At 39.6% G+C, this 26,674-nt stretch overlaps 2 protein-coding genes across 2 annotated transcripts; one reads left to right on the top strand and one right to left on the bottom strand.

Annotated features, from left to right (window-relative positions):
* The first annotated feature begins 14,873 nt into the window (after positions 1-14,873).
* Positions 14,874-23,879, top strand: ube2b (ubiquitin-conjugating enzyme E2B (RAD6 homolog)). Its single transcript, XM_079213948.1, has 6 exons — positions 14,874-15,034; positions 18,068-18,148; positions 18,700-18,725; positions 19,467-19,556; positions 20,381-20,469; positions 22,440-23,879. The coding sequence occupies exons 1-6, from the start codon at positions 14,991-14,993 to the stop codon at positions 22,566-22,568; spliced, it is 459 nt and encodes a 152-aa protein (XP_079070074.1). The 5' UTR covers positions 14,874-14,990; the 3' UTR covers positions 22,569-23,879.
* Positions 23,880-24,021: 142 nt separating this feature from the next.
* Positions 24,022-25,995, bottom strand: cdkn2aipnl (CDKN2A interacting protein N-terminal like). The gene is made up of 3 exons (XM_079213949.1): positions 25,778-25,995; positions 24,995-25,100; positions 24,022-24,248 (listed from the first exon to the last, which is right to left on the bottom strand). The coding sequence occupies exons 1-3, from the start codon at positions 25,987-25,989 to the stop codon at positions 24,240-24,242; spliced, it is 327 nt and encodes a 108-aa protein (XP_079070075.1). The 5' UTR covers positions 25,990-25,995; the 3' UTR covers positions 24,022-24,239.
* Positions 25,996-26,674: the final 679 nt, after the last annotated feature.

Genomic DNA, 26,674 nt, shown 5'->3' with positions numbered 1-26,674 from the left:
GTAATCCTAGAACCCTGCTTCAGTTGGGTTTAAGTGAGGTTTGTTACATCTGGATTTACAATTCACAGTTCAAAGTTATTTTAAAAAACAGAGCTGTTTGCCTCTGATATGGATCTTGTTTAGTAACCACCGTGACTGTAAATCAAAACAACCTGCAGTTCTTTTTTTTTTGTAAATTGAAAATGGTGGGAGAGCATGACAAATGGACCATAACATATGAAATGTATTTTTATTTTATTAATAAACAACATGGCGACAGACGTTTGCCCAACTCAAGTCTTCTAAACGTCGGTTCTTAAACCAATGGGGGAAGTCATGGCGCCTACGTCCACTTCTAAATCATGCAAAATGTAATGTTCAATGAAAACAAATTCTGTGAAACATCTGTAAACAGGAGTTTGCCGAACATGTGTGTGTGTGTGTGTGTGTGTGTGTGTGTGTGTGTGTGTGTGTGTGTGTGTGTGTGTGTGTGTGCAGGTGACTGTATTGTAGACCAGTGCATTCATTAATCATTAATATATTACAATCGTAATGTCGTGTTAATGTTGTGTCATTATTAATTTTAATGTTATAGTATACTTTTGGGTTTCAATGTTGCTTTGGCAACCTTGTCTTCTTGAGAAAAGTCAGCTGACTTCCTGGAAACACAGAGAAGGTTGTCTGGGTTTGTCTTGGTGGTGTAACCCTGCTGCGGGCACCGTGCCATCCCGCCAGTGAATACACCCACTCGATATGTGTTGGTAGTGGTGTATGTGTGTGTGTGTGTGTGTGTGTGTGTGTGTGTGTGTGTAGGGGAGGGCTGAGGAAGAGTTAGAAAGGGTGGATCACGGGAGAGAGAGAGAGAGAGAACGAGAGAAGAGAAACAGTTTACAAGATTTGGCTGACTTACCAGAAAGACCAGAACCCTCTCGGTCACTCTTACACACACACACACACACACACACACACACACACACACACACACACACACACACACACACACACACACACACACACACACATACACACACATACACACACACACACACACACACACACACACACACACACACACACACACACACACACAGACACACATAGGGTTGGGGGTCATGTTTTATAATCTTATGGTTTTTATTATTATTGCTTATCATCACAGTGTCTTATTAGTTTTTAGTATTTAAACATATTTTCTTCATATTTTTATTGTTTTACCTTGATCAATTTAATCTGTGTTCTATTTTATGTTTTTTTTCTTCTTAATTAATTTGGTGTGTAATAGTCTTGCCGTCTTCCCAATCATTTATAAAGCTTTTGATTTGTTAGTGATGCTTTATGAATAAAACTTGATTGATCGATTGAACCTGAAGACCACGCCAGAGAAACGGTGACACGTCACAACCTGTCAGGACTTCCTCCAGCCAAACATACACAACTGTCATTTTGGTGTTTTTCTGCTTCATCTGAATCCTTTTTTCATATCTGATGAGTACGTGCTCCTGCAGTTGGACTTCTGACTTCAACAATCTGGTGAATTCTGTTTATGAATCATGAGTTGAGGAAGTCTTTTGGTTCCGAGCGAACCAAAAACCCATTGAAAGCTTGTGAAACGACAAGTCGATGTTGATGTTTTTGTCACATAATTTGCTGTGGTTGTTTTCAACCTCACGACCATCTACTCCTGTCTATTGTCCCTAAACTTAACCGGGTAGTTCTGTCTCTGTGAAGATGGAAGTTTATTTTGAAAAGACTGCATACATGTAATGAGCGGAAATGTACACGTGTAAGAAAACCCACAAAAGATGAGTAACTCTTCGTAATCTACCTATATTTATGTTTAGCCAGAAGTGTTCTGTTTTTTTCTGAAATCTTATCTATGATTTATCTCCTGATGCTGTTTGTCTGCATTCTAGACTCGTCTTTTTTTGTATGTTGACTTTTTGTAAGCTCCTCCCACAATATGTAAATATTGACTCAACAGTATCCTTTAGTGTATCCTTTCCCTTTGCATTGCCTGTGCAGCTGTTTCTTTTCCTCTTCACCCTGAAGAAGACTATCGTGGTAAATCATCAAAATATCTTTTGCATTTATTTTCCTTTTTCACTTGTGCTTTCCCCGTGGTCAGCACATCTGCAACAACGGTGTGCATTCTCCACATCCACCCATCATTTCAATCAATCTACACGCATCTTAAAATTCCTTGCAGCAGCCAAGAGGTTTTAACGTTAATATCTATAAACCTGCTGTAAGTATTCAGCCAAATAGCTGCATGAAAAGTGATTGATGGAGGTGGATGTGGGTTTTTACACTTATTTGTTCATGACCGTCCTGTCCTCCTACAAGATCATGCAATCCTCCAACTGACCCCCCCTAACTATACAGGTTTTGTAAATGTAAGAGTACACCGAAGATGTCTCGGTATATCTAAGTGCAAAATGTTATCTGAGTCAGCAGATCTGGCAAAGCTGACCACACTGTAACTCAAAGAATGAGCTCCAGCTGTTTTCTAATTGAACAGAAATGACACTCTTGTCTTGCCAGGCAGGAAACACTGAAACATCCCAGTAAGTGTGTTAAAGCTAATTTTCAGATTAAAAAATAAACAAAATGGCATGGCGTGCCCTCCGTTTACCGTGAACGTCTTTGTGCTGCCGTGCCATCTGCTGTGGGTGCGGTCACAGGTGAGGATGGGCGAATTGCAAAGTCACAGAAATAAAAACAGAAGCAGAGAACAGGAAGAAGAGTGGAGCATGCAGGCTGCCAAACCTGTTCAAAAGCATACCGCAGATCTTTATTGATCGTTTTTTAGAAAAGCGCATTGGTGTGGTTTCTTCGTGCCTCAGTGTTTTTGTCAGCCGCTTATCTCGACCTGAGGTTTGTTGCCACAGTGGGAACTTTACCTCCTTTCAGCACCTTTTGCTGAATGGCCTCATTGTTGCTGAAGTCACCATATGTCACCTTGCAGGCGAATGTCTGATCTTCACTACAAATAAAAAAAGGAAATCAACATACAAAGATGGAGAATTAAAAAAAGAATCACGGAGACGAAACACAAATCACGTCTGTTTTAAGCAGCGTGTTCTCCGTCCCGGGGCGTCTGATGGCGACGCACACGGCACCCTTTGACCCCGACTACACTGTGACCAATCAAAAGGCTCCCAATAATCTGATCTAGTACCTTTAAGTTTAATTTGTGATGCTTGACATCGTACTTATTTTAAACCCAAACGCGGTGGTTTTCCTGAACCTAACTACGTTTTTTTTTGTGCTGACCCTGAGTGAGTGTTTTTGTTTGAGTTCACATAGTTAACCGCGTGTAAAGCAACGCCAACAAAGTGCCAGTTTGTGAGGAGTTGGAATGAGAACATTTGGGCCTTTCTAGCAAAACAAACCTTCTGTTTCCAGCCCAGCTGCAAAACTGCGAAGAGAATCTTTGATGGCACCTGACTTTATAAATATACCCCGATATGATGACACCATTGCCTTGGATTTAAATCACTGAAGTTAAAATTCTCTCCTGTAAGCAACACGGGGTCATGCATACAGGGCCAAATTTATCTAAGGAATCCACTCGTGCACTCACATATCCCACTTAAGGAAAACGTGCTATCGTCAGATAAGACAACCAAACACATGGTGCAATAAAAGGCCCTGCTGAGTCAAGAGCTTTGCAGTCTCTCTGCAGGCAGAGTGGCCCGCTCTGAACCAGAGGCTTGTTTCTGGTAAATCACGTGACTTTTATTTAGAGAAGGCTTTGCCGTGCAGTTCCACCATCTGACCAGAGGAGGCTGTCGCTGCTGGCGGGCGATGCTGAGGAGCCATTTCTTAGAAACCGGCCTTGAGGTGGGAAATCCAAATCTGGGTTTTGAACCCCTCCCTGCATGAATCACTCACTGGCTGAGCTGTTTGGGCACTGGTTTTTACAATAAGAAGCCACTGTAACAACAGCATTGAACCAAAAAATACAAAATAACCACAAAGTGTCATTGTGTTTTGTTCTCATAAATATTACTTTTTCTTCAGGGGAACTGAATCAGGCAGTTTATACTTGAATAACTACTTATTGTGTGAGTGGAAATACAGGAAAAGAGAGAAGCAGATTAGATTTGGATCAGATCAAACTCCAGAGAACCGGATTGGTTTAATTTATTGCATCATGTTAGATAAGTCATCAGAAAATTAACACAAAATCACCAGGATGCCAATACTAAACAAATAGATGTGACATTGCAGCATTGTTGTGACAGCGGCATCGACTCCGGGGGCAAATAGTCCACCGATTTATTGCCCTAATCAAGATTTGAATCAGGTTATGGTGCTCGTCGTATCAGACACACACACAACATGCTGGGAGAATGTCCTGTAAAACTAAAGCTGCACAGGACTTGGATCTTTGACAGTACAATGCCAGAATTAAGGATGATCACACAATGAGCTTGTGCAAAAAAAAGAAAAAGAAACAAGGTGGGCTTGTACTTTGCACATGCAAGGAATTTGACTCGGTGAAAGGTGCATAACAGTAAACATAGATATAGAATAAAACAATAAAATAATAAAAAAATGAAGTGAATGAAACCCGTCTGGTCCTCTGTCCTTCCCTTTTCTGTCTGATTAACTGTAACCAAACCTAACTACTTAACTATAATTGTACTTGTATTTTTACATTTATTATTTGTATTTCCTCTTATTTTTTACCTTATTTTTTGTTTGTTTGCTTTTCTTGTATGTCATATGGTGCATATTCATCAAATAATAAAATATAATACTAACAATACAAAGAAAAACAATACAAAGAAAAACAATCAACATAGTGCAATAATAGATAAATATGGTAAACAACGAGCCTTGATACTTTATGGATGGACCTGCGGCGGCTTGTTGCCTCGTTGTGTTAGATCATCAGACTAATGACAAACACAGAACACATTTCCATGGAAGGGACATGAATGCATTCCTGAGCCTCAAGCAGTCAAAGCTTTTCGTGCCACATAATTATCTTTTTGTCATCTTTGACTGCTTTGTGGCAGGTGCTTCTTTTTTTGTGGTTAAGTAAAGGCTGTGCCAGGTGACGGTATGAGGAAGTCCACGTTTGTGATATTGTCTAACACTGAGATACATGTTTGTTCAGCGCAGACGTGATGCGGTTATGTAAGAACTGGTTGAACTCAGAGGAGATCAAGTGTCACTGCTCCGGTTTAGAAACTGCATTTCCTGTTTTTACAGTAGGACTCTGGAGGGTGATTAGTGATAAAGAAGAAGAAGAAGAAGAAGAAGAAGAAGAAGAAGAAGAAGAAGAAGAAGAAGAAGAAGAAGAAGAAGAAGAAGAAGAAACATCTTCTTCACACACATGCAAATTCCAAATTCCAATATGTGTTTTAGGGTCAGAAGACAAGTTCACACAGACACACTATTAACAGAGAGTAAACACTTGTCAACTTCATGGTGGTTATATTTAAGGGCTTGGTCCCATCTAGTGGTGACTTAAGATACCATGTTTATTTAAAGCTGGGCTGTAGCTGCAGGGACATCTGGTGTTCATTTATAAAACTCTTCCTCTCCAATTATCGAAACAGTTTATCCTATTTAGGGTCGCGGGGCGCTGCAAGAGATCCCAGCTGAAGTCTGTTTAGTCAAGTCTCCTGAGCTGCATGTCTTTGGACTGTGTGAGGAAGCCGGAGAACCCGGAGGGAACCCATGCTGCCACGGGGAGAACCTGCAAACTCCACACAGCCCGGGGATCGAACCCATGGCCCTCTTGCTGTGAGGTGAAAGAGCTCCACTACTGCACGGCAATAAACAAAACTATTCCACAGTTAAATAAACAGTGTTGAAGTGCTCAGATTTTTACTTAAAGTGACAGTAAATAAAAATAAAATACATATTGGTACTCTCACCTGTCAAGCTTACCTATCAATCTAGATTGTTTTGGTGTGAGTTTCCTGGTCTTATTGGCATTATGAGTACTTTTATGTTGTATATTGATGATTGTTGATGTTATTTTCAGTGCAGGACCTGTACTTGTAATGGAGTATTTTTAATTTGCACTATCGCTACTTTTATTAGTAGCCTACCATTCGTTCATTACTTTTTTAAACTATCAAAACACTGAGATGTTCACATCCTTTAAAAACACTGGTTTCATATTTAACAACATGTTGTGAGTAAATAATACAATATGTTTTAAAATGTGGAGTAGAGGCATAAAGGAGCACAAGTAAAGACAAAAGTACAAAAAGGTTTCACCACCGTTTTTTGGATAACTTGCAAATTGCAGGTTTCAGAAAAGTACTGCTGAGAAGAAAAAAAAGTACAGCAAAAGTTAAAAAGACTCAAAAAAGATAAGGAACAAAACGCCATAAATGTGTTCTTATGTGAACTGAACCTCACAGTCTGGCATGCACACACTAACCCATCATATATATTATACTCTCTTCAAGATAGTTTTGTAAATAGATGGTTATGGCCCATTCGTTGGATATATCTCAATCAGAAGGGTCAAAGGGTTTCTTACTATTTATTTTGGAAAAAAAAACAAACGAGCAACAAATGAAAGAACAAAGAAATCTTTCCTGTTGCTGCCTCTCCTTCTTTGGAAATTAAAAAAAAAAAAAAATCTAGTCCCACACGCGTTGCATGCTGGTTCTATAACTGCCTACTCATTTAAATATGACCACTGGTTATAAATAAAACAAAAAAAACTGAATACTAAACAACAAAATAATTACATTTAAAATCTTCTCTAAAAAAAGCAAACATTTCAATAATTAAAGAATCAATAACCAACAACAAAGTGTGAACAGTCAACGTGCATGTAAAACGCTTAAAATACATATTGCGCATGCGCACAACGCATTTGGCGCCCTCTAGCAGTGCAGCGTTTGTCCACACCCAAACCAACTGCGCAGTCGTATTTAATAATGTGAAACGTACATGATAAAGGAATAAAGAAAGAAGCACTAAAGAGATAGACGTAAAGAGACAGAACATACAGAAGAAAGATGATCAGCTAGCTGATGCCGTCATTGTTTGAATTAAATGTCGTTTCACACTTTCACTTTCACAAGGGTTTGTTTAAAATAAGTATATTGTATAACCAGCCTCCATTCCCGAAGCACGATTGCATGTCGATGAAAGTGTCATTCAAATCACACCACATGAGGTTATTTCTTTCTTTCTGTTAAACATATCTCCATGTAAAACTGGGCGTAGCTCTGCAATAACAAATGTAATAAAAAACAACATGAAAGAGAAAAACACACCTTCGTTTTTGCAGCATTGGAATTATTCCACACGGAGCTGATGGTCTGCAGTACAATCCATCTCTAGACCTGGTGAACGGAGGAGCGTACAAAGAGGCAGACGGCTCGCTGCTTCTCACTGAGAGTAGTTTCACTTTCACTGGTGAGCTTCAGGGTGAACTCACACTGCACTGAGATCAGTTTACACTGCTGCTCCTTCACTTCACGGTGGAAGAGCACCAACAACATAATGCAGTTTTCTTAACAAGAGAAAACAGTGCAGCATTTATTATGTGTATAGCTTCCTGCTTGGTTGGAATTGAAAGTGAAATGAATGAAGACTTTCCATTGCATCAGAAGACACGTCTTATGGTGCTGCCCCACTTATATTTACTGGCTTTCACAAGTGGATCATAACTGAAAGTTTTTTTCATCCACTATATATATATATATATATATATATATATATATATATATATATATATATATATATATATATATATATATATATTTCACCATCTCAGATGTTAGCCATTGCGTAACAGCCATAATATTTGTATCTTTAAGAATCCAGGAACAAATGTAATAAACAAGACTGAACCCGTTTCACCGTGGCATTACAAATCAACCAGACTACTGTCAGAATTTTTTTTTACCACCTCACCGCCAGCGAGACCTGTATGCCACGTTACTTTAACACACTAATGCAGATGTACAGCAAATATTGATTAGCCATGATACGACTAACAAAGGTGGAAAGTATCCTAAAATAAGAGGTGTTTGGTGAATATGGTTAATGCCGATTGAGAAAGTGACTCACAATCATTCATTTAAGATAACACACCATGTTTTAATACAATTAGATGTTTGACAAAACAAAACGGCAGTATTTATTCATGACGCATGCGCGATGGCCAAGATTCTTGGCGACTTTCCGATTCTTGGTATCTCGCCAAAAGCTTTTTTTCTGCTTTTGCCTTTCTCAAAACAAAATACAGATCTGAACTCAACATTGAGCATGAATTTAGAGTGGCCATATCAAGTTTGCAACCCCGTTTAAAAAAGATTTGTAGTGAAAAGCAGGCTCATTGCAGCCACTAATACTGATAAAACTTGATGGCTCACAAAATCGGAAATTGGAACAAAAAAAAACATCTTTCACCCAGGAGACCGCAGTTCATGCTCGGTGTGTAACGAGTGCTTTAGTAACGCCACTATCATAGTCATTTCAACTAAAACTATCTTTTCCTATCCTAACCAAGTTATTTCCTCTGAAGACGGAAGATTCTTTTTGAAAGGACTGTTTGCATGTAACGAGCGGGAAATTGACATATGTTGCAAAACAAGAAAACCTTGGAAAAGGCAGTGGTGGGCCGTCAGGGCCTGGTAAAGCCTTCTCTGCTGGCCTAAACAGAATCACAAAGTTATAGATATTTTATAATTTAATTGTTTTTCACAAATACACAACACGTATTATAAATATTTTTCCCTATTAGCGCTGGGTGTATTCTTTGACGTGCCAGCTCCTGTGAAATGGCATGGATGTATGATTGGTCAGTGGCCCAGCGTGACCATTAACATGCGCTGTGATTGGTCAGTGGGGCAACATACGAAACAAGGAGAAGAAGAAGAAGCTAGAACCTAGAATCTCAGGTTGAAGCCTGAGAAACGGACTTGCTGGTGGATTTATTGATGACACCTTTCGCATAGAGGATTATGGAGGGTTATGTGCATGTGGTGAGTGAAAAATGACTTTTTGGCCATGTCATTATTACCTTGATTATATGTGTAAATTATACAATAAATGATTATTTCAGTCCTTTTACTTTAAAAAGTCACCTTTTATTTAATGTGTTACTTTGTGTTTGTTTGTAATTATGTAACCTTGTTTTGATAAGTAAGTTTGATCATTCACACCAAGTAATATTAACTAAACTACTGGATTGAATGTACAACCTGACACAACAAAGTAAAATGTATTCAATAATTTACTTAGTAATACAAGTGAACATGGCAACCTTGCACATACTCAGGGGGTGACTTCAGAGAAGAAGTTGCACTTTTCCTTTCAGCGAAACGACAACAGAAGAACTTATGAAAGGACGTCAAGGGTTAAACCTGTCCAGAGAAAGTTAAATGGATGGGAGCCACTGGGGTAGGTTATATGTTTAAATAACCCATTACATTCCTTTTTTACTCATCAGTGATAGTCTGTGTTTGAGCACTGAATACTTAACGCTAACAGCAACGTGACCGGGTCAGTTTAGGTTAGCTAGTGAGGCTATGGTGCTGGTTAACTTGCTTTACAGACGTGGCTCACACCGCTACGTTTTGTGGCAACGTTTTTTGGCAACGTTTTTGGCAACGTTTTTGGTTCACTTTAGCGCAGTGAGCTCTGTGCTGACAGTGCACAGCGCATCCCAGCGCATCCCAGCACAGCGCATCCCCAACAAACACACAGGTACAAACAGAGAAGTCATAGTTAACTGTAATGCTGTGTTCACACCAAACCTACGCCTGGTATGTGTACCTACGCCTGCTATAACAGCTGGGCGGCGCGCAACTCAGCATCACACAATTTCTTTTGCTAGAGTTGGAAAATGTCAACTCGCGCGAATTCGCCTCGCGTCGAACACTCTGTTCGCCCCTGATAATATAAATCGTTATATTCTGTAGATATTCTTCATTTCATTATTCTTATGTCTATAAGAGTTCAGGTTGTGTGAGGTCAGTTTAACAAATACTGTCTGTGAGAAACGTTCCACGCTTTGTAGAACAACACCCACACATGTTATCAGTATATTGACATTAGGGAAGCAGACTGGTCGTTGCACGTCCCATCCTTGTGAGAAAAGATGAGGACACGATTCTCCTCCTTCTATACTGGTTAGAGCCAATTAAATGTTAGATGTTCACGACGGGAAACCGTGTATTAAAGAGCCGAACTTCCGGCTGTTCGGGATGTTTTTTGGACGGTCAACCTGTGTGTTGACTGGACGACTCCCTGCCATCGCGATTGCAGCGCTTTTACTTTGCTTGTGATCAAGGAAAATAAATTCAGAGAATGAGAGAAGTTGTTTGGCTAAGTTCTTCCATAGGCTACACCAGGCATCCAATAATTAGTACGCGCTAACACACCACATCAAACGCGCTATTCGCGCGGCCTCAAACGCATCATTCGTGCTGCCCGGCGGAAAAAACGCTTTTTAGCAACCTGTTGCATCTGTGCATTGACTTTGCATGAAATCTGGTTGCGCGTCAAATTTGCATCGCGTTTGGTGTGAACGCAGCATAACGCTAACATCTTCATGGGTTTGTCTTAACGTTATATATTTTGTAAGCTGTTTCACAGAGGTATTGGTTTAAATATATTGTCATTTTGGAGGCTGTAATTTGTGTTGTTGCTCAATAGTACATATAACTGTGAGGACTACTGTATTAATTGTTTTAGCAAGGTGGATCATCGTGATTTTTTTTTTTCATCTTTTGTTTCAGATTCAGAAGAGGAGTTCAGAAGAATAAGGACAGTTCCTCTGGAGCGAAGCACTACCAAACTCTTGATGATATTTTGGACAAAAAAGAGGTTGCAGGGACTAAAATGAGGCCGATGCTGGATTCACTCAGCTTGATAAAGTTTAAAAATGAGATAATTGTGGTAAAATGATGTGTTACTGTTATGTAACATGAGCCCTGCTTTAAAGATATTTATTCATGTACAAGTCCATATGCCAGTTTAAACATTGTAGGATATCAGGAGGAATGTTAATTCAGACAAGCTAAATTCACTTTTGCCTGTTTAACAGCAATGTGTTGCAGGCAGAAGAGACGTCATCATCCGCTGCTGGATGGAGTTACTTTGAGAGTCTGGAGAGGAACTCCATCAATACCAGGTACATTCAGAAAATGTGGGGTGTTCTGATGATTATTCTGACCATAGTAAACTTATCTATGTAAAAGTAAATAAATCAGTAGATACCTAAATACTTACCCAGCATGTAACCAATGTCTTGCTGTGAGCATCTTATTTCTGTTGCATTATTGTTAATGTAGACTGTATTAATTGGCCACTTCAACCCAGTGAATAATCAGGAACTTAATAGAAAACATCTGTCATCTGTTGAACTCTGATTCACATGTTTTTGACAGGATGTCAGAGACGATGCCATCTAAGATGACTATGCTCATCATCTCTCAAAGATCTTTGTCCTACATGGAAATGCAGCCCATAAAGGCTTCCCCCTGTCCATGTGTCGGATGGACATAGAGGGAAAAGAAGTTCATGATGACTGTAAAAATGTGGAAAAGGCTTGCCTTCTGCTTTCTCTTTGCAATTAACTTGACTTTCCTACCAAAGTTGAAATACACATTTGAAATGTTTCAGAAGCTCTTTCTTCATGTTGCTTGATGCCCTGAAGATATCTCTCCAGACTATATAAGTTGTATTGGTGCCTGTCTGTAAACAGTTACCTCTTTCCATGTGTTGACAAATAAAGCAGCTTTCGTTTCATGTTTTGTGGAAACTTTACTGTTTTATTTAGCCCTGATTAATACATGCAATACATTTATGGATGACTTAAGTAAATATTATTTAATATTTTTCAATAGAAACAGTTAAGAAAAGCTAGTTATACCCATGAAATATTACATTATGTTTACAGGGGTTTTGTAATTAGATGCAAAGGTAGCCTGAGTAAAAATTACTATCGAGAGTACATTTTGGATAAAAGACAATTCTTACTAGTAAATGGCACTCCAAATGTTTTTCAGTGGAGCCTAAGTAAAGATTACTATCAAAGGCTGAGTAAATGTTATGTCTAAGGAAGTAATTTTCAAGTAGGGTCGAGGCACTCCCCCAAGAGCCTTGATAGTAGCGCATCATGTAAATGTCTTTTGCATTGCTTAAAGAGCATGCTTTTCATTCCTGGCTCTTGGGGGAGCCAGCAAAGACTAACGCCGCTACCCGGCCCTTTTGTCCGTCCGTGTGACCTACATTCTCTCAATTCCGAAACACTAACAGGGTAGCGGGTCTATTGATAGCCACTCTCTGGACTTGCTCGGGGGAAGCGGCCAAAAGAATGATTAAACTTAAATAGACAGTTATATTTGCTGCACCTTTGAGTGAGATTTTGCAGAAGCCCTGCAGAGGGACTGGCACTTTAAGCTCAGAGTGTAACTAAAAGTATTGAGCTGTGGTCTTGGTCGATGTCTGCAACAATCTCTGCTGTTTTTAAAAAGTCTAAGAGAAAGAGACAATTCTAGTCTGCAGTAACTTTACAATATGCTTATAATGTGATTACTGCCAATGAACCCACAAAACAGTGTAATGAAGCAGTTTGAATCCTTCTGTACGGTTGCATCTCCCGTTTTTTCTGCTTTAGTCATCGTATTTAATCAAGAGGAAAATGTAAAATTACAGCAGAACACATTCGGGCTGCAACTACTATTTTCAGTGATAAATATTGTATATAAAAGGGGAAAAATACAGAAGTAAAGAAATAAATAATTAAAAAATATGAAACATCGTGATTTTACTATCACAAAAGCAAATGAAAGCAGCAAATTCTCACAACCGAGAGGCTGGAATTAAGAACCTTTCACGATTTACATTTTATTGAAGAATCAATTATCAAAAAAGTTACTGTTTACTTTGTCTGACGATATATTAATCAGCTTCAGCTACAGAACTATGCATTTATAACTTCACATAATCTGTATAGATAGATATGCTCACTCGGGGACTCAACATGTTTTTTTTAAAAATTGATTTATGAAACCAACAAGGTAAACCAATTACAATGCCCAGGTCCCCGAACAAAAGAACGAAATGCAAGAAGAGCTGTTGAGCGGGAATTAAATGTAAAAAATATACATACAATAAAGATAAAGATGTAGATAAACGTATTATTATGACTGTGGGCATAATAGCACCGGAAGAGCATTGTGTTTCCAGTTAAGTATAGGCAATATTTGCAGTAAACATCCATTGTGGGAAACCCTGCAAAATATGTTTTGCCTTTTCTGAAAAGCACCTGAAAACTTCTTGCATTGAGGCCATGTGTTCAGGGATTTTTTTTGAGCTGAGGGAAAAGTAAAATATTAATTTAGAGTCAAATAGACCATACAGCAGGGGATGCTTTAGACCGGGGCTACAAGGTGATTGACAGGTCGCTACTACGACGTTGGGGAGTTGTCTGTGTTTTTTGTTTTACAACAAAAATGTCGGTGTTCTGTTGCACTTAGCTCCACCCTCTGGTGTCACTTCTGGTTGCAAAAACAAAAGGCTCGTTCGAGACGAGCCAGTTCTGCGCAGAATCGATCGGCGGTGATCGGCGCGCAATGCTTGCCGGTTAGATTTGCGGCCGACTTGCTCCCGACTTGCTCTGACGTCATGCACACGTGGTCAACGATACTCTCACGAGATCAAGTCGCCGTCGATTTCAGAGTCAGCCGCCGCAGTTGCTCTCAAATGACTGCTTGGCCCAGTGCATGATGGGAAGCACCTGGCTCTCGCCACATCAGAGAGCTGATTGGCTCTTCGATCTGACAGCAAACGCCACGTGTTGTAGAAAATCCTTATTTTATGTGTAGTTGTAATACTTAACCCTCGATTATTGACTATTCGTCTCATGTTTAATCTAAAAACACATCTTGTGTGGTTGATAATACAAAATCGTATTTTCATAACACATATCTAAACCAGTAGTAATGTATTTCACAGGCAGACATAAAAATACCAAAGGATGCAGCTACACAGTCATTTCTACATAAATATATATATTTATAAACACATATAATAAATCCAAACGTGATCTGTAAACTACAAGTAAACAAAAGTTCGGATCTAACAGGAAGTACTTTTTTCTGTGACTTCCTGTGTATACTTTGACGGCAGCTGACAACGACTTCATTGCAGTTTTTTGTCAACGCCTCCTGCTGCGGCCGCCTGCTCTCGTCTGGAGTCCAGGCGAGGCGCAGCTCTAACGAACGAGCCTAAAAACAAGATGGCGTCGGCTGAATTCTGAACTCGAGGCTTCAAAACATAAAAAAGGTTTTCTTTGCAGAAAGCCATGGAAAGCTCCTTGATTCTGAGGGCCTCAATTTATATTTGTGATCCTTTAGATTTCTGCCATCAAACTCTTCATCTTCATCGTTTGGATCATGCAGGCTGCAGAGCGTTTGTTGTTTACGTATCTTTGGTCATTACACATTATGTGGACAGACGGGAGGTTGTGTTTCCATATTTATTCATTTACAGTACCTTCAATTTCTTTTCCGACGCGTTCTTATTTTAACATGTTGCACTTTTAGTGAGTCTCTCTTAATTTGTTCCTGTTGTCTAGTAATTTTATTTGTCTTTTGTAAAGTCTTAATCACATTTAGCAAAAGTTGCAGAATAACAACAACAACAAATAACTAATAAACGACTAATAAACGATAATCATATATATATATATTTTTTGTTTTTGTTATATATGTAAAACAAATGATATATATATATATATTCATTTATATTTAGATATACTGTATAGTATAGTATATATATATATATATATAATATATATACTATTTTTTTTTTTTCGCCGACATGGTTCTGACGTTTAAAAAAAGGGGGCGGTACCTCCGCCGGCCAGCGTCGACGTCACCAGGAACAGCGAGCTAGCCAGTTGTTTTGGAAGAAGAAGAAGAATAAAAAGAAGTAGAAGAAGAAGAAACACCGGATTTTGATTTTGGTTTCTGGTCGTCTTTTGCTTTAGTTTGTTTAAACAATATATAATGTCGACACCGGCAAGGAGACGGCTTATGAGAGATTTTAAAAGGTATCGCAACGGTACACCCGTGTGTGTGTGTATGTTTGTGTGCGTTTCGGGTAGCTAGCTCAGTTAGCTTAGCATTAGCTCCTTTTCGGATAATGTTGTATTTAAAGCAGTGGCTCCGACTTATTGTGACATTAACTCGTTCGGTGTTATGTTGTGTCGCTGTACGGGAAGGTTGTGGGCTTGACAGGTGAGTTATTGTGCATTTTAAATCGTTTTTTGACGATATCCGATGAAGGCACTCAGAAAAATTACGTTTTGTTTGTTTGTGAGCTACCAATGGCTGGCTGAGGTATCTTAGGTGGCTTCACGGTACATGTGTCCGGATAAAAGACTCAACAATTAATGTTTTTGTCAAACGTGTGATTGTGAGGACAAGATGTGTCGCGGGAGAGTCACACCTGGCAAAGGGGTTGCTTGTAATACCTGCCATTCTCAATCTGTTGCCTGGCTCCATATGGCATCGTACTGTGTGTGTTATGCACACAAACACACACACACACACACACACACACACACACACACACACACACACACACACACACACACACACACACACACACCTGTCAGTGGAAAAAGAAGTTCCTAAGCTGTTCTTCTGAGAACAGTCGTTCAAGCAGGGTGAATAAGGTGTCGCTGGAGTGAAACCAACAACCGTTCGTCACCGTTTACTTTTTTTCTCTACTATTGCTCCTCGCACTACTTTAGGAAGGATATGGCTCTATAATGGCGTTTACTTTGTCTTTCTGTATCTGCAGATGTCTGGACTCGCTAAACTAGAGACCGTAGTCAACCAAGTTAACCAAGTTGTGTATGTTCGCTGACTTGACTGCTGGATATTTACCTTGATTACACCATTATTACAAACAGAAATTATTCTCTGGCTGCAACTGGCAAGTACATTTTGATTATCAATCCTTGTGTCATTGTGCACAATGTCAGAAAATATAATGAACATTTCCAAAGGTAGGTCCTCACAGTCCATAAACCCCCAATCTTAAATTTAAATGAATCAAATGAAAAACATGACAAATATTTTAATTATATAAAAAGAGAGAAAACCCACAAATATTCACGAGCGCCCACGTCACGTCACTACTTCCCCCAATCTGCCGTCTGTAGACTGATGGGTAATCCTCACGTTTCCCCAAGTCGAGTGAAGCAACCATCGGCAGAAAGCTCAGCCAGCAGAGAGCTCAGCCAGATTACAGTAAACAAGGTTAATTGCAGTGAGAGACTCGGACATGGATCCACGCACAGAGCGGCCTGCCTTTTTTATGGCTGCGAGTGATTAAACCAGCTTAAATCGCACGAGGAGTGGGGCTGTAAGCATAAATAGTCTGTGGTGATTCAGGACCTGCCCCACATGTGCTGTTGATGTGGGTTCCTTCTACTCTATTCTGAGTTTTACGGCTCAACACGCTGCCTTCATCTGTCATTTATAGGCTCCGCTGATCAATACTTTAACAAAGCGTAACGGCTGTTGACGGAAACTTAATTTAACAAATATGTTGTGTTTTTGATTTGTTGACGTCTTTGCTACTCGGCAGGTTGTTGCACTTCACCGAGTTTTCCTTTGTGGAGCTGGAGCTAATGATTGTTTTCATGAATGACTATTATTAGTTTATTATTAGTTGTGGTTATCCGATGATGAGTCATTTGTGCCGGACAAATCCTCATGCCGTGTTTCAAAATTGTCTTGGCTATTATGTCATCAATTAGAAACCCCAAAAGTATGAAGTATTTGAAACTGCCAAATAGTTAAAGGTCCTCAAAGACGACAACAGTGCTGACAGCTAACAGTGTTATTACCAACTATTTTTAATGATCAATTAATCGTTAATACCATTTTAAAAAGCCAGAGGTTTGCTTCCTCCAGTTCCTCCAATGCCTAATACTTTTCTCTGTTTCTATACACCAAGGTTTTGGACTGTTGTGTTCCTACTAAACTAATCATTTTAAGAATTCACCTCTTCACAGTTTTCACTATTTCTTTTTTTAGAATTTGTTTGCGAAATGTCAGAGCTGGATGATTTGGGGGGGGGGGGGGGGGGATATCTATGATTTGATTGATATTGCGCTACGATTCATGATGTCTGAGGAAATGAGGATGATTCTAATTTTCATTGAAAAAGAGAATAACTTGATTGGTTTGTGAGGATCTGAACCAAACAAAAGTCTGTAGAATACGATTTGTAGGATGGGACAAAAAGATTACAAAATATATTTTGCCTCTAACAACTAATTGACCTCCTACAATTTGGCTATCCCACGCGTCCACATTGTGATTTTCCGCCATAATCAACGCATCGATCTTCAGAACATTTCTTTGGGGTTTTCATGTTGTTGGGAGTTTGAGTTCCCGCTCAAGTACCCAGTTCATCTCTTTATTCCAAGCACACCGGCCTTTCTGCTGCTGCAGATGTAAAACGCATCCCATCCTCTGCACCAGATTTTTTTTTTCTGATGGCGAGTGTCCACAGCGTTTCGGAACTGGACTCCAGTTTCGGTCCTCTGTGTTTCGTTAAGATCAGCGACGAAGAGCAACAAAACACACATGCATCGAAGCAATCGGGAGCCTTTTATTGTCAAGATTCGGACATCTGTCTGTAATCCGGGTAGCCATAGGTGATCTCTGGTGAAGGTTGACCCTGTGGCTAAAGCTCTCTGGGCTCTGATCCTCCGGTCTCGTTTCTGCGGTTCTGCAGAGGAGTGTTAATGGTGCCACTCGTTAGGGCAGGATGGGCCGAGAGCAGCATTGTGTCGATACAGCAGCTCGTGTTTTGACTGATGATTATCCTGCAGTCAAGATGTTCATTAAAATCTTCACGCTCTCTCTCATCCTTGTTTCTCCCCCCTTGCCTCCCTTCTTCTTTCTCCCCATCTTTGTTTTTTCCCTACATCTGCTTCCATCCTCACTTTTACTTTTTTTTCTTTCCTCAATGTCTCACTTTCTTACTTCCTTCTTTTTTTTTTTACCACACCTCTCTCTCTCTTTGTCCATCTCCTGCATTTCTTTCTCTCCGTCCCTCCCAGACTTCAAGAAGATCCTCCCACCGGTGTGAGCGGAGCCCCGTCAGAGAACAACATCATGCTTTGGAACGCAGTTATTTTTGGGTGAGTCATGCTCTTAATCCGACTCCGCCCCGCTGTCTTTACTATGATTGTGATGCACGGATTCCAATATGATCGAGGCACAGAACAGTCTGGGGGGAAACGGCATGCTGGGAGACATTGTTGGGGATGGGAGTTTGTGTGTGTGACACATCTTGGGACACAATTTGAATTGCAATTGAAAGGAGAATGTTTTGTAATAAAAGCACACAAGTAGTATGACATTTTAAAAGTTAAAAGCAACACACAAAAAACGCATCAAGAGGACAAGCGATAGCAGAGTGATTGAAAGCTCAACTAGAAGCAACAACATCAAACCAGAGAGACACGCGCAGGTTTAAAATAGTTCCTCTGCTCATTCAAAGTCAAAGGGGAAGCTGCAGGAAACGTAAAACTGGTGAGCAGCTGTTTTAATTACACCGACGCTGAATGTGAGGAGTAAATACAGACTGTGGCTTCCCTGTAGGAAGGATCGTGTTTCCTACAGGGCTACGGCCTTATTCTAACGTTGGAGAGTTTTTGAATTTTGTAATAATTTCTCTCTCTCTCTGCAGGCCTGTGGCAACACCATTTGAAGACGGTAAGTTCTCTCAGTTTCATCCCAAAGCTCTGGATGTGATTCGGCTTCTCTCGTGCACTGATATTTTAGTGGAGTTTTGGTGGTTGTGTTGAGAAAAGTCCTAAACGATTACAAACCGTATTTCTGAGTGTGTTTAAGTCTGAAAACGGGTTTAAATCGTCTTCATTTAAGGCCATGTAGTACTTCAAATAGTTTGTTTATACGTGCAGTTTTCAGACTTAACCATTTTTCTAAAGTTATGGCCCTACACGCACATTTGAGGTTGACATCATCGTCGTCACAATCACTAAGGGTCTCTTCTAATATTCATATATGCAGAAGTACACAAAATCACATACAATAATTAAAAAATACAGTTTATTGCTCCTTGCTTTAAATAAACAGCTGACATCAGCAGCTGAACATCCATCAGAAGTGTCTCGTTGGTAATGAACTCTCAGTTCTGCTGTATAACCAGAGACCAGAGACGGCACACATTTATGCACACGCACACACTTTTCTTTTGTGTGTCTGTATTTATGACTCAAGTCCAGCAGGAGAAGCGCTCTATTAGTGTTCATTTTCTTCTCCTCGCGGGCTTCTTCGGCCTTTTATTCTTTTTATTCTCCCTCCGGTGAAGACTCGGTTTCTCTTTCCAGTCGAGGCGGCTGAATATTTTTAGGAACGCAATAGTTGTCTCTCACTCCGTCACATCTGTATTCTCCTCACAAAATGACCTGCTCCTCCTCTGTCTCTCTACAGGAACATTTAAGCTGCTGATAGAGTTTTCCGAGGAGTACCCAAACAAGCCTCCCACTGTTCGGTTTGTCTCCAGAATGTTTCACCCGAATGGTAAGCGGCACGGCTGTGGCCTTCTGAGTTTCTTTCCTCCTCCAAGCAGCTTCCTCCCCTTTGTCTCGTCCTCTGTCCATCATTTAAATTAATTCAGGAGGTCGCCTCTCACCGGTCGCTGAGGGAAGTGGACCTCCGTTTTAATTTTTTCACTTTTTTAATTCAGAGCAAAGATGACACAAGCTTCCGTACTTTCCCCTCAAACTTGTGATCATTATTTACTTATATTCTACTTCAGTGGTTCTCAAATGGGGTTACGTGGAGGCACTCCAGGGGGTACGTGAGATTTCTTTTTAAAATCTATTTAAAATTAGCATCCATTCAAAAATCCTTTTTAAAATTGTAATTGAATAAATATTCAATGAAGTGTAAGTTCATCAAATTATTTTTTTCAACCAAAAATGCTTTGTGTTTGTAAAAACCGACACGGCATCTTTTACAAAGCAACATAAAACAGATATGAGGGATGAATTATGAACTGTTTAACTTCCTCACATTAGCAACCACTTATGCTTTTTTCATCATAAATACAATTATTGTTTCCTATCATTTGAATCGTGTGACTAAAGTAAAAGGAAAACAAGACAACTAACTTCAGAGTGCTGGAAATTATTTTTGGGATGGCAAAATTGCCTAAAGCTGTGCAGCAATCTGCTATGAGAAATATGGATCACTTATGTGCTGTATTTGCTGCTTCCACCAGATCCTACGCTGTTTTTTATGTTTCATTTCAAATGTATTGCTTGCTTCAGACATTGTGATGAAACCCTCGTTGTCATCTTCACCGTCTTCTATGATTTCTTTTTCTTTCTCTCGTTCTCCAGTTTACGCAGACGGCAGTATATGTTTAGACATCCTTCAGAACCGCTGGAGCCCCACGTACGACGTGTCGTCCATACTCACCTCCATCCAGGTTGGTTTGATCACTTCTTTCTTGTCAGGACGTCGTCAGTTGGGGCGACTCAAGAAAGAGTTCTCCTGAGTTCTCATCAAACTGTGTCTTATTGGAGGTGGGTGTGTCTTATTGAAGGTAGGCGTGTCTCTGCTACAATCCCTGTTTTTTTCTGGCTGGCCAGCATTTCTGAGATTGGAGTGAGACACGGAGAAAAGTTGAGGTCATGCTCTTGGCAATAGAACATATTTGATGTGACGTGTCGAGTCTTGGTCAATCAGCGTTAAGATGTCTCCAGCGTCTTCATTTCCCTCAAACTTGTTTTTAATGGAAGCTAGTCAGCTTGCTATCACGCTAGCTAACGTGTTTGGGTTGTGTATTGTCGTTAGAGTTATGTAATGTTCTGTTACAGTTCAGTCTTGCTTGGAAAAAAACGTAACGTGGTGAAACATGCCGTAACCCCCCGGTCTGGTTCACTTCACGCTGTCACTCGTTAACGTTAAACCGGCACACCGACCGATCTGGCTGCAGTTTTTTTTTTTTAAATTTAAGTAGAATGAAGCAAATCACGTAGTTGGGCTTAGCCAACAACGTGATGTTGTGGTCATAAGAGGCCCAGATATTGATTAGATGATGTAGTCCATTTTTCAGAATGAAATGGTTTAAGGAAGAGGACTCTCTATATGTAGTGCAGCTAGATGCAGGGCTGAGATGAAGTGGAGGTGAAAACAGACGTGAGAGGAGCAGTACAGCTTCCCACTGTCCCAGGATTTCATACATATTGATAAAGCTATAAAGGGTATGCTAAATGCAGCCTCTGCTCCAGTAAAAAGGGCTCACATTTGGCAGATGTAAAGCAAACATGTGTATGTTTTTTGTGTTAGTCCATTTTTATTGTATTTTTTTTAATTAAGAGATGTTCAAGTGGCAACCCGTTTGTGCACTTTCTGAAGATGTTTTTCACTGAATTTGCACTGTCAGTTCTGTTTTTGAATAAAGGGTTGGAAATTAATGCATTTTTGTTTTTTTATCCGATTCATCGAAAAAAATAATCAATCAATTAATCAATTATTACAATAAGCGTTAGTTGCAGCCCTAATATGGGGTGAACATTTTTCGGGTGGACACAACCATTGAAGGGAGACATTTACTTCACAGGACGAGGCTCACATGTACTAGGAACATGTGGAAGTTCATAGCTCCATCATTTATATTTTTATTCGTGGTTTATTGACGATTCACTAATTTTTCACCAGATTTTGAGCCTTTTTTTTAGGATCCCACATGATAGCTGTTTTTCGTTTTATGAATTCTATAGGGGAAAATAAAATAACAGTACAATTTGCCTTGTATTGTTATATTTTAATGTATTTTGATGAGAATTATATTTTATCAAGTACATTATATCGGGTGAAATATACCCGACGTTAGTGATGGTGTTACTATTTGTAACGTTAGTGTTCTAGGGCTAAACACATCTGATGTTTTCTGTTCCCAAGACACCAGGGATGAGAGACGGAATAAATAAACAAATAATATATACAATAATAGTAATGAAGCTTTCCTCGTGAATACCCTGTAGAAACTTAAGCAGGAAAAAGCGGAGAGCCGATTAATCGCTGTTGGTGCATGTTATCGGGGGAGAGAGGATCCAATAGAGTGATTTTAATCTCATGAACGAGTGTTTAAGCGACAGGATTATGTAGAAGAGTATTCGTGCCGGATACGACACGAATACCCAGTTAATAGCCCACGTTCTCTAAACGCCATCCTTAGAATAATGCGTTTAAGGAAAAGAAAGTTCTCAAACTAAAACGTGTTTTTAAAGTCTTGTTGCGCTTTTGTGGATGAAGCGTCCTCGCACATAGGGACAGTTCTCAATATTCCACACCAAAAATAGAATGAATATGTAATGCTGATAAGACAAGTGGGTGTAAATATTGTTTCTGCTCATCCCAAATATTGTCATAACTTTAATTTTTCCCGTGCAGTCGCTGCTGGATGAGCCAAACCCCAACAGCCCGGCCAACAGTCAAGCAGCACAACTCTATCAGGAAAACAAGAGGGAGTACGAGAAGAGGGTGACGGCCATCGTGGAGCAGAGCTGGGTGGACGTCTGAGCTCCTCTTCCTCCTCCTCCTCTTATCATCCCTGTACTCCAGTCTTTCATTTTTACCTCATTGAGAAAGGAAAAAAAAACAGCAACTATATCAGAAGAACTCAAGTGCCACCCTAAAAAAAGACGACGACCCAGAATGGACATTAACATGCTTTCAATACATCTGAGGAAGACGAGTGAGGGTCAATCAAATCTTATGTTTGTATTTCTTGTCCTTAATTTCTTTTCTTTTTTTTATTGCATGATATGAAATAAGTTATTGCTAACAGAATTTGTAATATATCTTTGTTTTGTTGATGCAGTTAGTGTTTGGAGTTGTACAATTTTTATTTAATTTCTTTTCCTTTTTAGAAGTCTTCCTTTCCTTTCTTTTGGCGCGCACACAACTCGGCTGTTTGGAAAAGAGCAGGGCGACAACCGAACCAGCGTATTTTGGAAGAATAACTATCCCAAAAAGTAGTTTCTTGACGACCAATCGGGTCGTTTGCAGCACATCTGATATCTTTAGGAGTCGCGGTGGGTTCACAGACGTCACAGTCCGGTGCATCGTTTCGTTTATTAGAGAGGGAGCATTGAGAGTAAACATCCGCTGCGCTCGTCCTTCCTGCTTGTTGTCCCGTTGTCTCTTTTGTGTGTCATTATCAGCAGCAGAAGGAGCTCAGGGGTCCAGCGGAGTTTTGTGCGATTTCATGAGCTGTGTTCTATTATAGACCTTTTTTTATTGGTTTGTCACAGCTCACGGTTTAACTTTGGCGAACAGAAAGAAGATAAATGCAGAATGACAGTTGAATGTTGTCTGTGCTTTGGGTCCTCTTAAAACATGTTCTGATGTTTTTTTAACGACGGAAGACATTCAATCAAAAGCCTCAATCAAGTGGTCTTCGTACCGGCATTCGTCTCCTGTTTTATTTGTACGCGAAACCCAATTTTGAAAAGACCACACGAGCGTATTAAACCTCCGCTCCAGATCAATGACCCGATGGTCGTCACAAAATGGAGATTAGCTTTTCTGACGAAGTGAGCGGTTGTGTTGTGGCTCGAGATTTATTTCACAGGAAAAACAGACGGGATATGTTACAAAGATTTGGTGATTTAAACAAAACAAATTGTATACTTATAACAATATGCTGTATAAACATAATAAAATAAATTTTTCAGAGTTTTAAGTCAAGACTTAATTATTATCGTAACAGTTAGCCCTCATTTGTCCTGTTTTCTGACAAACTGTTCATTTATTTCCATTGTTTTCTTTGGTTATGATTAAAGTTGAAAAAATTCATTTTCAGAAGGAAAAAGATCAGCCTGCAGATGACTGAAAGTAATAATTAAAAAAGAAGCCCAAACAGAACTGTGCTGGAATGTTTTGCTTCAATGTTGTTACGACCAACTGAACACTGTGGCACTGTAGACTAGAGAAAAGTCCTTGATTGTTTATTTACTATGAAACAACGATCCCACAATAAGAAAGTATTTTATTTTACATCAGAAAAAGATCAAATGTCAACGACAAGTACGCTTTAAAAAACTAAGTAAAACACGGATGTACAAATGAGAGACAGACACACACAGCAACAGTCTTTCTGCTTTTGATAAAAGATTTGAGATGTTTACACATCCGGTGATTAAAAACGTGTAGAACCATGTGGTCCGAGCTCCGCTCCCACTGGGCCGGTCATCGACCCTGTGATGGAAAAGAAAAGACATCAAGGATGTTATCGTGCGTGTGCGTATAAAGACTAGGGATGGGTATCATTTGTTTTTTTTCCGATACCGGTGCTAAACCGATACTTTTAAAACGATACCGGTGCCTAAACCGCTACTTTTTTATTGCCAAGGCAATTTTTTTTTCTTCAAATTGAACAATATATTAACCTTTTAAAGTATACTATAAATACATACAAAACACTTGTCTTCAAACCTTTTAACTTCAAACTATAAACAATATATATTTAAAAAAAAAAGAACAGACAAGCATCAGGTGGCCTGATGGGACCGTGTGCAACAGAACTCAGAAACCGTTGGATTCTACAAACTGCTGCTTTACTGGACTACACGTCATCATTCTGTGTGTGCGCGCTGTGTGGTGTGTGAGCGCTGGAAGCCCCGCCCCCTCAAACCTCGCTCTGCATGCAGGCGGACAACAGAGAGCGGAGCAGAGAGTGTGCTCTGATCCGCCCTATTTTAATAGTATCGATACATCAAAATCCTATCGTTTTTAACGTGCGGGTACCGCGCTACCTTTTTAGTATCTATATACTGTGCAACATTATAGAGTAGTGTAAAAAAATAAAAATATTTAAATCGACTTAGGCACCGGAAAAAAGCACCGAAATCTGCGTTGCTTTTCGGTCCGGTAGGTACCGGACGTGTTGGAACCGGTGCCATATTGGCACCAATTCCCGGTACCCAACATTAATAAAGACAAACCTGCTGCTTCTTCATGATCTCGTCCCTCGTCTTGAAGACTGGTGCGTCCTCCACCACGACGCCTTCGCCCATGTCCTTCACTTTCTCCAGCAGCTCTGTGTTGTACCTGCCATTGGTGAAGAGAAATTTACATTATTATGTATTGTCTCTTAAGCGTTGCAGTAGCCAAAACTATCTTGAGTCTTCATTTTAATAGATTTTCTTTGTTTTACGTAGCAATGAATTCAAGTTTTCTGACATTGAATTGGCCAAAATATTAACCCAAGAAAACAATGAAGAAATTAATTAATGTTAAAAATATTTGGATTCTTTATATATATATGATAGAACATTTAAGTAAAGGGCGTGTATTATAAATGTATTAATTAGCTTTGTCAAATTCTATATTCACAAGTCTAAGTTTACAAGCCAAAGACCTATTTGGGTTTGTTTGTTTTTTACAAAGTTTGAAATGTATATAAAAACTCTGAAAGGCCATGAGAACAGTATCAGCATGCGTTGCCTGTGCTATGTTTCTAATTATACAATCACACTTTGTGCCGTTGTCTCCTTTTTTACTGTCTTTTTTTTTTTGCCGGCCATTTTGCTGTGTCGTCTTTCGGACACTGGGGGCAGCAGCGAGCACATCTACAGTTAAAATGAGACGAAGAAGAGCGCATAACCCGCAAAACACAGTTTTTAAACGTTGTATAAAATAATGTGTAACTTTTAGACACGACTTCAACCGTGATGAGTTTTTTACATTTTTTTCTAGGAAACAAATCAAGCCGCATGTTTACGCACCGACAGCCGAGGAAGACGTTGTTGGCCCAGACCATGGACAGGGAGACCAGCTGGTCCAGGTGCGGGTCCTCGAAGTCGCTGATGTTCCGCAGGATGAACTCCCGCCTCGCCTGCCAGTGCTTCTCGCTCTCCCAGTAGCCGCGAAACGTCTCCACTTGCTCCGCCAGGGCTCTGTTCTGCTGGATGAAATCCTCCACGTCTAGGTTCGCCATCTTTGATTCTTCCTTCTCAGGACGAGTCGACAAAAGGGTGACTTCCGGTCCGGTTCTTCGTTTTTTTTCAACAGCGCCACCCCACGGTGGAACCGAGCTGGACATGAAATACCTTCTGAACAGATTTGTTGTTGTTGGGTAAACAGCTGGATAAAACAAAAAGCACAATAAATAGAGAATTATAATAATATTTAATAAAATTAACTAACAATATTGTTTGCTTTGTTTTGTTAGTTAAATTAATTTAATATTATTCTATTACATTCTTCTGATATATTGTGCATTTGTGTTATTATTCAATTTTCTTGTATACATTTTTTACATTACATATATACATACATATATATAATTGTATAAAGGCTGCTGTTGCGAAGAATTGTCCCCTTGCAGGATTAATAAAGTGACTAACTATCTATCTTATATGGAGCTAAAAAGTCTTATCAACATCTCTGTACAAAATTCCAAATAATTAACCAAATCATTGTTTCTATTTATATTGTATATTCAGTGCATGTATTTAGCGTTTAAGTATTAACGACGTTACCATTCACAACACAGCAATGGCATACTACATCTGCAGGGCCCTATTTCTCGTACCTGGCTTACTGAGTTAGCGGGCTAATTTTCAGGATAAGATGACGTAGGTCAGGCTTTTCGGTTTCTCGAAGCAAGTTTAGATAAATCA

The sequence above is a fragment of the Taurulus bubalis genome (genome assembly GCF_910589615.1).
Source record: "Taurulus bubalis genome assembly, chromosome: 2".
NCBI classification, from domain to species: Eukaryota; Metazoa; Chordata; class Actinopteri; order Perciformes; family Cottidae; genus Taurulus; species Taurulus bubalis.
This window is presented reverse-complemented; position numbering and strand designations above follow the sequence as displayed.